Below are 13,097 nucleotides of genomic sequence, written 5' to 3' on the forward strand. Positions count from 1 at the left end.
TGTGCATAATATTCCCTGTCTTTACAGTGAATATAGCAAAATATGGATTCACATACAAGGTTTTCACCGTAATCTGGCGTAATTCCTCCCAACTGGAGGCCAACTGACACAGGCGATATATCCATACCAATATTTGGTTATGATTTAAAAACCCCGACAATATTCGGATATATTGGCCAATATATATAGTTTATTTTTCAGACACATGAAACTTAAAGAGATTTCCCTGACATTTGTTATGCACTTATTTGTTTACTCGCCTAAGCTCTGCCTGACGTTGCTTGTTGATTTTGTGGTACCTGTTGCCAACAGGGAAGTTGTAGACTGCCCTTTAGTTGGCAAACAATGCAACATTAAGACTCCTAACACGATTAAAGGGTGTTTCTACCTTTTTCTTCTTTACTTTCTTTAATCAACCTTTATAACAGGGTAGGTGGAGTGCCAGTATTGGCTGATAATATTGACCCACCAATAAATCAGTTGGTCTCTACTACATACATTTCCAAACCTGCTGGATAAAACTGTGGACACTGTTGGATCATTTTTTCCGTAGCATAATGTTAAGAAAATTACTCATGAATTATAACTTATTGTACAGATCTACATTCTTTTAGTAAAAAAAAAAAATCTCAGCATTATTTATCTGTTAATCATGGTCTGCACCACTGATCCACACAAGTCATGTGACCAAATACTAATGGCATATAGTGTTCACTCTGCTGATTATTGGCCCAGTTGAAAATCAGGATGATAAAAAATACTGGATTCCTAGTGCGTGTTGCTTATATCTTTGTGTTTTTGTATGATTTTGTAGTCAACCTAACAAATTAATGAGGTCAGCTGACATATTGTAGCCCACTGACCTTTTGCTTTGCATAGTGGGTAATCCAGCCTTGATAACTGGTGTATTAGTCCTATAGTAGTAGGTCTACGCAGTATGTCACATATGTAAGCAAATGTACTCAAAGTGTCAGTGGTCACTGTCACAGTCTAGTATTATCCACGTCTGCTATATTGTCCTTTGATTTCTGGAATGTTTTGCTGCCAATCTTTTTCATGGCAGACATGATTCAATTATGTAATTGAGTAATCCCATTTAATGTAATCACTTGGAGGAAGCTGACAAGAAAAATGTTACGAAGATATCGGGAGAGAAGAGAAAAATAGATTAAATAATATTTCAGAGGTTTGCACTGGAAGAAATAAGTAGTGAGGATAAACAAGCAGATGTGCATGTAATGTAATAAATAGTTAATTCAAAATCCCAGTTAACACATTTAACATTCCATTAATACTGAGGCTCTTGTTTTTGTATTCAGCACAGGGTGAAGTCTCCCCAGATGCAAAAAGCCCACCAGTAAAAGATACAAATGGAACAGATCAATCTCAGTCAAGCGTGTCTGGTAACCACACCGGAAAGGCGGCTAACGTATCAAAATCTGAAGAGTCACTAAGCTCACCTATGAAGGGTGTGAATACATCAGCTGAACAGCCCAAGGCGGTCGAGAAAAATCCGGAAAGCGCAGGAATTGAAACAGATACACAGAATCAAACTGAAAAACAACAGGAGGATGGAAATGATAAGCACGATGGAAAACAGGATTCTGGTCCGCAAACCCAAGGGAAAAACGAGCTGCCCAATAAGACAGATGGGCAAACCAACCAAGCGGAGCCTGAAACCAAAGACAAAGAAGAAGTAAGTCCACAAGCCCAAGCTCCTACAGAAAACGATTCTAAAAAAAAGCCAATTGAAAGCACATCCACAAAGAAACTTAAAGATGAATCGAGCACCATGGAGGAATTCAAAGGAGGTGATGTAGACGAGGACGATGGGATAGATGACAATGGGATAGATGACAATGAGGAAACGCCAAACCATGCTAATGGCGAAGAGCAAGGAAAGGATGGTGCAGAGCAGACTAAAAGAAAAGAGGTGAAAGTTCCATACGACCCATCCAAAATGATGGAAAACGGGGAAAGCAGCCATTTCTTTGCCTACCTTGTTTCTGCAGCTGTGCTGGTGGCAGTGCTCTACATCACTTACCACAACAAGCGCAAGGTACTTTTGCTGTTAGACCGGCTTGATGTCCCAAGTCTTGTACCCAAATACACACATAGAAAAAGATTTTTTTTAAAAAATTTAACTTTAAAGTTTGACTCTGGTGTTTAAACTAACATAAACTGCACCTTGAACCTTGAACTTTGAGCGTAAAATATATTTGGCACCTGTGGTTGCCTTTTGAGGTGCAGGTCATTTCCTGTGTAGAACACACACAACAATTACGTTGAGAGTTGTGTAAATTTCTCCACTGAGCTTACGGAAAGAAACACATTTCCCAGCTGTTCTGGTTTAATGCTGAAAACCACTTTTACATTAGCTAAAGCTTTTTTTTTTTTTTTTTACCTAGTTGTCCATTAATGTGTAGCACACTCAGTTCTAACATTGGCTAGCTTAACTATCCTTATTTTGAAAATCAGACTTCTTACAGCAGTCCAAACCAGACTTGCCTGATCTTTTTTTTTCGCCACCAGATAATCGCCTTTGTTTTGGAAGGAAAGCAATCCAGAGCCGCACGTCGACCTAAGTCCACAGAATACCAAAAATTGCAACAGCAGGTGAGTGACTTGTATAAAGAAATACATTTCTCTGCGGCTCTTTTCAAGAAATGTTGTAACTTTTCGATTCTTTCTTTTCTTTCAGATTTGATCTCAAGCCAGCTGTTGGCTGTTTGAAATGAAGGAGTGCAGATACCGGTGTTCGATATTACTGAAGTACTCTGGGTTACACCTCGGGTTAAATGAACATTCTTCTATTTTGGACCTTTTTAGATGTTTATTGCATGACTATGCAGGTGACACGATTTGCCTTATTGAGGGAATGGGGGAAGTGCAATGAAGGTAAAATAGGCATGCCGTTTTTGCACTTGTGTCATTATTTCACTTGTAGTTTGGCCTGACAAAGGTCCTTGCTCAGGATGTTGAAGTAGCAAATTCCAGCCTTACTCCTAAATAAGCCATCTGAATCGTTGTAAAATACTGTAATGTGCTTTTTATTTGCGGTTGTTAAAAATGTCTTTTAGAGTTTAAAAAATACATCAAGATTTCATTAAGATGTAAAAGTGTCATATTGGAGGTCAGACTCTGCAGTGTAGGCCATGTGAATGTTGTAACAACCGTAATCCAGAAGGAGGTAATGGCTTAAATATACCCATGGAAGAAGGAAAAGTCACTGCTCTCATATCTGCATGCTAAATACAGCCACAGCCTGGCACAAATATCGGAAAGCACATCTTTGCTTTTAAGGTGGAATGTAGAATCAATGAGGACTACAAAGTTAGTGTGTGGTGATTGTGTGAACAGTGTTTTATAGCAGTTTCCCAAATATAACTTCACTACCAGACTTGTTATTAGAGGTTGCTCCTTAATAAACTGTTCTACCTACGCTAAATCACCCTATGTGGGCAGCAGCTCATTGATGCACCGGTACAATATTACAATGTTTACGATAAACTGATTGCAGAACAGAATCTGACATTTGAAAGTTAAAAAAGACACTTTGATGGTTATTTAAAAAAAAAAAAAAATTAAAACCATCTTTTTTTTTTTTTTCGTTTTTGTTTGTAAGACTTTCTAAGCGGGCGTTCGCGTGAACTTTTTTCCATTTGTTCAAGACTACTTAAGTGCACGATTAGCGATGCACTGCTTAAGGCTGGAATCTATATTTATTAACACTAAGCTGCTGTAGGTTTGTGTTGGATGCAGAGATGAACGTACTGTCAATGCTGTGATGCAAACTCGTGGCATAAAGGGAGCAACCGTATGATGGCCGACTACTCCTTTTTAAAAATTGAGACTTGTCTTAGGTTTACTGGGTGCGCATGCTAATCTCTTATTTCAGACAGTATGTCGAGACGACCAGTCTTTTTCAAAGTGGTGTTTAAAGATCTGAAATCTATCCATCATGTCTGTGGTTTAGAAGAATATTTTTACGTTGTACCACTACATGTGTGTCTCGGAGATGACCACTTAAATATAAAGATTTCACATTTACTCTGTAACAGATGTGTGTTTATGTTTAAAAGAAATGACAGACTTGTGCCAAGTTGTGAATGAGTTTTACTGTGATCCGTGGCGTCGCTCAGATATTGTACCCGTTTTCCTCAGTTTCCTCGCTGTTCGTTGCAGGTGGCGGGCACGTAAAGCTAATTGTGTAAGAAATAGAGCTGTTTTCTTTTGACTTAAGGAATCCCATATTATGGTATGAAAATGTATATTTTTATTAAAGAATTAAGTGAAATTATCTTTTTTTTGTTTAATGAAGCACTGTAATTAGCTAGAAAACATCATGGCCATGTAGACTTTATTTCTCTGTTGTAAGGAGTGACTGTCCATTTAAAAAAATAAAAACACAAAGAACAATAAAAAGAAGCTTTCTTGCTCATTAGGGTGAGAGGTGAGCCAGCTCAGTTGTATGCTTATTGGAAAAGAAATGCTTTTTCTACTGTCTTGTCTCAGTTGAGTCGGACTTGTTAACAGCCTTCAGTGTCACAGCTCTTATTTTGACTTTGAGAGTAAAAAGTATCAAAGCATTAATGTTAAATAGTTCAGTTAGCAACGCTGTGAATGCAGGACTTTAACTTTTATCTAAATGTACAATTGATCCACATAAAAAGTATACAAAGAGTTTATCGGAGTTTCTGAACATTTTTAAAAGCAAAGTGAGTGTTGAATCAGAGCTTCCACCTGAGCCCTCAGAGTCAGCTGACTTTGTTTTTCATGCATAAACTTTCTAGATTATTATTATTATTATTGTTATTATGAACATTCTGAGTTACAGGGTCTCAAAGTACATAATCTGATATCTGACATGAGTCTCCCAGCACTTTTGATCCCTCCCCTTTACATACATGAGATGGCCACATTAAACTTTCAGAGTTGAAAAACGTATTTAAGCTCAGATCCAAGACCACAAACAAACTATTTTCAAATCAGTGACGCAGAATAACAGAAACAAGAACCGATAACCTGGATGTTTTTCTGATGACTCATCATCACCCCCCTCCCCCTCCCCAAAAGTACAATGTGTAAACTTTACATTTTAATAATAATAATGGATTGCATTTATATAGCGCTTTTCGGGGCCCTCAAAGCGCTGTACAATTCCACTATTCATTCATTCTCACATTCACACACTGGTGGAGGCAAGCTACAGTTGTAGCCACAGCTGCCCTGGGGCAGACTGACAGAAGCGAGGCTGCCATATCGCGCCATCGGCCCCTCTGGCCAACACCAGTAGGCGGTAGGTGAAGTGTCTTGCCCAAGGACACAACGACCGAGACCGTCTGAGCCGGGGCTCGAACCGGCAACCTTCCGGTTACAAGACAAACTGCCAACTCTTTGAGCCACGATTTTGATACTAGGACCATCTTCCAGCAATGATTCCTTATGACTCAAGAGAATTTCATGGCTGCCATTTTTCTTCGATCAGTGTTAATAGTTCAGATGATACTATTTGCCTTATTGAGGGATTTGGTTAATTTTATGTGGAATAACTCAATGAGAATAGCAATCACTCATTTATTCTGTTGTATTTTATAAGCTTTGAATCCTTTAATATGACATCCTGTAATTTTTCAGATAAATGTTGTGGTATAAGAAGTACACATCGATCTGAAACAGTGGAGCAGCATTTAGTCACATTGAGTAGAAGCCTACTACAAGCCTATCTTTAGAGCTCCCATTCATGACAAACGTGTTGTGGTAAATCTCACTCTCACTGGATGTTTGAGCATTTTGCAGAATGATGGAGGGTTTATATCTGCAAGCGGTTCCTGAGCTCACCAAAAATCTCACATAATCAAGCAAGAGGTGGCCAAATGCACCATGGGAAAACCACGGCAGGCATAAATTATACAGTAGCTTACTGTTACTCTGCACAACTGCCCATTATTATGAGGGCCTGGAGGGAACGCATTCACTGTTTATGCTTCCTTTCAAGGCTGCACAGGATTTTACAGTTAAGGCCAGCACACTGCAGATCATTGTGAAATTATGTCCCACTTTCCCACCACACACAAAGAAGCGTGCTTCCCTCACAGTGGCATCATATTCCTGGCCTCCTCTTCATAAATGTCAGGTATCTCTCCCATGGATGAGGACACCATGCGGACAGAGTTGCAACCACGAAGCCCGCCCTCATACTGGATGAGCTGTTTCCAGAACCCGTTATTGGGTCTCACGACAGGGCGACAGGTCCTGACCCAGCCGTGGGCCTCTAGGAGGCTCACGCCGCGGTGCTTCATTAGGTAAGCCATGCACAGGGCTGCGGAGCGGCTCACCCCGGCGTTGCAGTGCACCAGCGTGCGGCCGCTGCTCTCCGCTGTAACCTGGATTTTATCCGCCACCTCGTCAAAGTGATCGCTGAGTCGAGAGACCGGGGTATCAGAGACCGGGATGTGGAAGTACTCCACCCCTGGAGGGGGCGAGACGCTGCCCTTTTTCTCAGTGACGTTGATGATGCAGGTTATCCCGCAGCCAGTCACCTGGCGGGGATCACCGGCCGCTCGGGCATTACTCAGGTAAAGACAGTCGGTGACTCGGCACAGACCCGAGAGAGCCGACGGAGCTGGCTGATGCATGGATAACGTCACATTCAGCGATGCTTCACAGTTTGTTCCTTTCCATGATACAAATCGCGCCAGCGCGCGCACGGATGGGGCAGCGAGGTACAGGCAGTGGTACGGCGACTCAGGAAGGCCAAACATCTGTGAGCGCGCAAGCTGGCGCCTCCAGCTGGATGGGGGTTTTATCAAGTGGATACCAAGGTCGAATTAATGAGATGTAAATACCCTTTCTTAGTGACGTACTAGGCAGCTTTATACTGACAGCTATGCAGTGGGTTTAAAGTGTGATCACAATTCAAATAACCTACACTGTGAAAACAAACAAACAAACGTTAAACATCCCAGTTTTAACGAATCATCAACGTTATGATTATCATGTAAATGACTTTTTAAAAAAATCAAGATTTGCTGTGTGGCCTCAGTAATTGAACCCAAAGTGCAGGACTGGGAACAAAAGGCATAAAACTGAAAAAACAGTTTTATTGCTACACTCCAACAAAAGCACAAAGATAAGCAGGCACCCAGGACACAGCTCAGAGAGGACTGAGACAACATATGCTCACAAAGGATAACAAGGGTACAAGCAACAGGTAAGAGGACAGCTCAAACTAATAACAGATAATAAGTGTGTGGGAGTAGAATCAAAGTGAAAGCACACAACGAGAGACTATCAAAATAAGACAGGAAATAACCAGCACTGAGACCAGGACTGAGACATGAATTTGACAAAGAGATAGAAGATAAACACAGAGACAAGAATGGGAATGCAAAATGGAGATTAATAAACCTTTCACCAACTAAAGCAATCAGGGAACTAAAGGCACAGAAAACAACTGGACTTTAAGTTTCATAAAGATGTTTCCTCTCATCCAAGAGCTTCTTGGATGAGAGATGAAACATTTTCACGAAACGTAAAGAAGTCCAGTGAGTTTTTTCCCCCCCAAGCTCCTTAGCCTACCATGACCTGGAAAACTGAGACATACAGAACAGAAAACAGGATCTTCACCACCCCCCCCCCCCACACACACACACAAAGCAAACATGAAAACTCTAAATTTAAAGATAATGTAATTTTAAGTTTATTTAAATGTTTAAGTGACTGCTGTGGTTTTGAAAGCTACTCATTCTTGCTTCTTGTCAGGTCTCTCAGACTAATCTTCCTCCTCAGTAAGTGGAATGCAGCCCAGTTGAACTGAGATCAGCTGATTAACTCAGCCAGTCAAGAATGTTCCAGGTCCTGATCCAGAAAAGCAGCATTTTATTTAGTTGGCAGGAAAATCAAGAGTAAAAGCCAGTGTCCCGCTTCCACCGGCAGCCCAGGAGATCCAACCCCTGGCAGAACCACATTCTTTGGGTCAGGATCTTTGTCCCCATCTACATATGTTCCTCTTTCTAAAGCTTTTCTCTTTGATAGACACTATTTGTTTCATCCGTTTACCACTTCACCGGTTTTGTTCTTCTTGTTTTATGGAAACTTTTCATTTCTTTTTCTGAGAATTATCGGAGGTTAACAGCTTGTATTGGATTCTCTTTTATGCTCATGATTGATAACACACAGCCTAATGTTGTTCCAGTTTGAGATTTTTACAACTTGTTTCCATTTTTCCCATTGATTTGCTCTGAAATAATTAAGCCCTTTAAATAATAATACCTGAAAATTAAGGCTAAATTAAACTACGTTTGTGGCAATTTCTCGCTTAAATCTGATTAATGTGAGCTCTTTTGCTCATGAACTAAAATCAAGATAATAGCTAGGTGTCTGAAAAAGTATTTAGTTGGCAATTGTCCAGTTTTTTTTAAGAGCTTTTATTATTTGCTGAGATTTACTGGTAAACTTGGCATTTTTAGTCGAGTACCCGCTATTTGAAATTGAATGTGTTGAATCACAGCACCGAGAAGATAAGAAATATTGTTCAAACACCAGTTTGGATGAGTGAATGAAAAGCAGGCGAAAGAAGAGGTGTGAGATTATGCGTGTGTACGTGTAGAAAGCACCTAACAATGAAGAAACATCAACCACTGGTTATGTTACAGTAAGCAGAATCACAGCACTGTAGTGTGCCTTGATTTGAGGTGGTTGCATGCAGGCCTTGCTGGTGGTGCCTGCAGGCAGTCCTCTCGTTGCCCGGGAAACACAGATGGTGGATGAAGGGGGCGCATACAAAAGACCATAAACCTGTGGCAGCAGCTGGAGACCGAGACCAGCGATTAATTCAGGTCTGCGCGCTGAGTGAAAGAAGTTACTGTTCTCATTAATACCCTCCGCTCATGTTCTTTGTCCCGAGGCTTCCGACTCCACTTTATCCTGTTTTCCGTGGACTGGACTCCCGTCAGTGCGCAGCTGTTGTTGGCACTCCCACATCTGCTTCTCTCCGCTCGGCAGCCATATAGAGAGGACGCACAGCCGCGGTCCGTGTTAGTAGCGTGCTGCCACTCGATCCAACCAGCCTTTCAGTGCGGGCGTAATCACTGCGCACACACACGACGCCTGTTTTCCCGTCTGATCGGCTTGCGGTCAGCCTGGAAGAGGAAGACGAAGAAAGCAGAAAAAAAGGCGAAGAAGGAGCGATCTTTTCTTATCGTTTGGTGACAGGTGGACGTGGATCCCGGAGATCACTGGTAGGAAAAAAAAATAGATAATTTATTTCCAATTTTTCTTCCGTTGCATTCAACTTTTACCCCCCTCTATCCCTCCCAATCGTTTAATAAGATCTATGTTTTTAGGCAAACACTAACTCCTTTAATCCCTCCAGTTGAGGGCCTAGATTATAGAGAATATGTCTTGTAGGTTGTAGGGTGTATACTCGTTTACCATAGAATATGAAAAATAATCTTGTAGTTATTTTTAATCTCAATACATCTCTCAATACAGCAGGATGCAACCTACCCTATATGTCTTTAATCTGCAGAGAACAAGCTGTAGTCATTATTTTTGCACTGATTTGCCAAGAGCAATGTCAAATAGTCCCAGCCTTAACTTAGATCTTCTAATATTAGAGTCACATCTAATATGAAGTATATATGAAGTATATATAGTATATAGACAAGTCCATTTGACTCAGTATTTTGCCTTTTAGGTACTCCCTGTGGATTCATCCACAGCGCTGCAGACAGAGACACACAGGATGCTGGGAGGATCCAGAAGGGAACCAACAGCAGGACAGGTTATGTGTACAGACTGGATTGTCGTCATTATCATCTCTAGGGAGGTCACACGGAAATTTAATAGCATTACTCAGTCATTTAGATAACTGATATTACTGACTCCTATCCTAAGTGACTCATATGTTTTTACAGTGGGTGTTTTTCAGTCCACCGTGTCTGATACTAAATATAAAGCAGTAAAAAGAAACAAAAAAAAAGATGAAAGAACAACCAGTACCTGGGGGATCTTGTGAGGACAGTTGGGTTGTGTCCCACTTTTTTCTGCTGCTTTGTGTTGTGTGCTCTTCTCCAGTTACATCGATGGAAAAAGCAGATTGTTGGGGGGGCTCGACAGGACTTCATTGTACTCCCGGTGGCTTCGCTCCATTGCCCTCTACTGTGCTGCGTATGGACTGGTACAGGATCTAGCCACAGATTTATACCACTGACTTTTATTCCTCCACATTCACTTTTCTGTTGTACACAGTGACTTCTTATATAAGTGCCGATGAATATAAAATACAGAGCCAGTTTTTTACGGACTCAGTCATGCTTTTGTGTGAGTGTGTGTCTCTGTGTGTTTGTGTTAAGCCTCTATGCTGGCACAGAGGACAGATAAATGAAGACCAGATAGAACGTGGGAGATCAGTTATGTGCTTAATCACTGACATTTATTATTATTATTATTATTATTATTATTATGCTTGCTATATGGTACTTTTCTCATGATTATGGTTAAGAGGTGAGATAAACCACAAATTGGATCATGTGACCAAATCATATTAGCATAATCTGCCCCTCGGGTGATTTTATTCAAGATTTTTGTAGAAAAGGACATATTTGTCAATATTTTTCAAACCAGTACAAAACTATATCTTTGTAATCATGCCATCATTCGCTATATCTATATTATTTTATACTACACTATACCATCCTAATTCCCTTTATTGTGACTTGTCTTGCAGCGATGACCACATGGTGCCATTTTCCCTGCCCTGCACCTTCAGAAGAGCGAGTCCGTGTTCCAGTGTTTCCCTACTGAGAGATGACTTCTGCTTTTGCAAATCAGTGAAAACAGTAGTTCACTTGTTGCTTCGTGGTCAACATCAGTGTGCTCAGATATTTCATGGGTGTTGTACAGAATAATTTGATACAGTTTTTTTTTCTTTTGTAAGTAATAAGCGCGTCCTGGCCCGTTCTCTGACTTTATTTTGCTGTTCAAAAACAGTGACGCGTGCGGTGACCTCTACTCTTTCTAACCCTCTGATGGTTTCTTCCTATATAAGATACTTCAGTCAAAGCGAGCAGTGTTTCACCAAGACTCTATTTTGTGTCTTTTCATAGCTGGAGTTTACTCTGACAGATTTGTGCAAAGCTCTGATATTTGAAAAAAAAAAAAAAGCTGCTAAATTGTGTGAAAATGACAAGTTCCCAATGTGCCATTCACACAGTATGTTTTTGTTTGTGTGGAAACCTCTAAAGTTGATCACACTTGTGTGTGTGTGTGTGTTACGGGAGTGTCTACGTGAGTGCACGTGTTTCTTTGCATGTACCCTGTACGTATGTCTGCATGTGTCTCTTATCAGTCAGATGAAATGTATTTGTAACGGGCCTGAAGCTAAAAGCTGCTTTACTGTGGTTTTTGTTTTCACAGCTGCACACTCAATAACAGGCCTATATTCTTTTAGCCACTGGATGTACCAGATAAGGGATAAAACAACATTTACAAATGGTTCTTAGCATTTGTTACAACCTCACTGAAGTAGCAGTTATTATGCTGATTTAGATCACAAGGATGCCATTGGAAATTAATGGTCTGTAGTTTTCTAAACGATGCCCGCTGGCATTAATTAAGTTGTCCCGATGCCTGCAGTCCTATCATTTCACACTGAAGCCAATTTCAGCAAATGCTAATAATTATGTGTAAATAGATTTTTACCCACATCTGGGTTGTACTAACAGTATCTCACTAATCTCTAACAGTACTAATATATGTGCTAACAGTTGGAGGATTACTAACCTGTATTGAGAATGCTGTTGGCTGGCATTTCTAACCCTAACTTGACTAACCCTCTGCTTTCTGCCCGCGGTCTGCAGCGCATATACTTCCTTTGCATGATTTTGCATCCCTTCTTTTAGAAGTTTAAATAAATCGTTAAAGTCGGGAAAAATGTTGCACTGAGCATGTCAAGAAGGGTTTCGGGACTTGGAAAGGGAAAGAAAGCGATTAAGCTCAAGGTGAAAAGACAAGCGGGAACAGCTGCTGACATCAAACTGGGTTGACCACACACTTACGAGCAATCATCGCAAAAACGATTGTGATCAGATTCAGAGAGGTCAGCCTTTACATTTGTACGTGCTCTGTGCGGTCAACCTGCAGGTGAGTGCCTGGCTTGTTGTCAGCTCGGGCGGTGATGTCAGACAGAAACTGAGCACACCTCAGTGCTAACTCCTGATTGGTGCTGATACTAACAGTCCTGATCCTGTAAATGTCCATCTTACTAATGTCTTTGTTTGCTGTTCTTTGCTAAACTTTGAGTAAATCAAAGCATGCCCAGCAATACCACTGGACAGACCTACTATGAACAACAGTCATCAACAGTCATCAAAACAATTCACTAACCCAAAAGAAGAGTGTTGAACAGCTCTCCACAAACTAACAAACTAACCTACTAATGAACACATAACCTAACAAAAATGAAATAGAATCAATAACTCTGCTCAGAATTGTTGAAGCGCCCCAGCATCGAGGGGATGCGTCACTTACTAACAGAATGAAATTCAACAACGTGCTTGAATGTGTGTGAGAGGGAGAGAGAAGAGCGAGTGTGTACAAGAGGTGTATTTGTGTGGAAATGCAAACAAGTTGCAAACTGGCAGTGAGCACTGCGAAAACCTCCAAATACTCTTGCAGCCTAAATCTAATCCTTGAACCTCTCAGTTTATGCATTATGTGGAAGCAACATGTTAATTAATGTTTACACTGACATAAATCATGTTTTGAAAAGAACAAAAAAGCAATACAAGCAAAATGTCCATAAGAACAGCAGGAGGTCTAAGAAAATGTGTTAATAAAGTTTAAAAACAATAATTTGATAGTGATTGTATCGTTTACTGTTTCATGAACAATTTCTGAATATTTTTGTAATGTTGTAACTTCTGTTTCTAAAACTTTGTATCCAGTTAATAAAATGTTTTGCAACATAGCGTTTCGTCGGCTGTGGGCCCGTCTTTCCTGTCCTGTTTCGGTCACAGACGGCGTGGAGTTAGTTTTAAGCAACAAGCGCAGATCAGCAATGACACTCAAGGTTACACATTGCTTTAAAATGT

The 13,097-nt window shown here is 40.6% G+C and overlaps 2 protein-coding genes and 1 long non-coding RNA gene across 3 annotated transcripts in view; 2 read left to right on the forward strand and 1 right to left on the reverse strand.

Moving 5' to 3' along the window:
- tgoln2 (trans-golgi network protein 2) overlaps positions 1 to 4,425 on the forward strand; it is a 6,570-nt gene extending 2,145 nt beyond the window's left edge. The window contains exons 2-4 of the mRNA XM_005729435.1: positions 1,320 to 2,059; positions 2,533 to 2,616; positions 2,702 to 4,425. Coding sequence (XP_005729492.1) covers positions 1,320 to 2,059; positions 2,533 to 2,616; positions 2,702 to 2,707 — 830 coding nt within the window. The 3' untranslated portion in view covers positions 2,708 to 4,425. The remainder of the gene's footprint in view (positions 1 to 1,319; positions 2,060 to 2,532; positions 2,617 to 2,701) is intronic.
- Positions 4,426 to 5,459: 1,034 nt separating this feature from the next.
- LOC102213075 (dual specificity protein phosphatase 18-like) lies at positions 5,460 to 6,830 on the reverse strand. Its single transcript, XM_005729436.2, has one exon. The coding sequence runs from the start codon at positions 6,762 to 6,764 to the stop codon at positions 6,093 to 6,095; it is 672 nt and encodes a 223-aa protein (XP_005729493.1). The 5' UTR covers positions 6,765 to 6,830; the 3' UTR covers positions 5,460 to 6,092.
- A 1,833-nt stretch (positions 6,831 to 8,663) lies between these two features.
- Positions 8,664 to 12,858, forward strand: LOC102213365 (uncharacterized). Its single transcript, XR_311642.1, has 3 exons — positions 8,664 to 9,242; positions 9,701 to 10,183; positions 10,733 to 12,858. It is a non-coding gene; the product is annotated as an uncharacterized LOC102213365 (long non-coding RNA).
- Positions 12,859 to 13,097: the final 239 nt, after the last annotated feature.

Source organism: Pundamilia nyererei, unplaced genomic scaffold, assembly GCF_000239375.1.
Source record: "Pundamilia nyererei isolate P.nyererei 1_Seehausen unplaced genomic scaffold, PunNye1.0 scaffold00033, whole genome shotgun sequence".
In the NCBI taxonomy this organism is placed as follows: domain Eukaryota; kingdom Metazoa; phylum Chordata; class Actinopteri; order Cichliformes; family Cichlidae; genus Pundamilia; species Pundamilia nyererei.

Excerpts from the sequence above, each read along its gene's own strand:
- LOC102213075 (XM_005729436.2), bottom strand. The coding sequence starts at position 6,764 with ATGTTTGGCCTTCCTGAGTCGCCGTACCACTGCCTGTACCTCGCTGCC.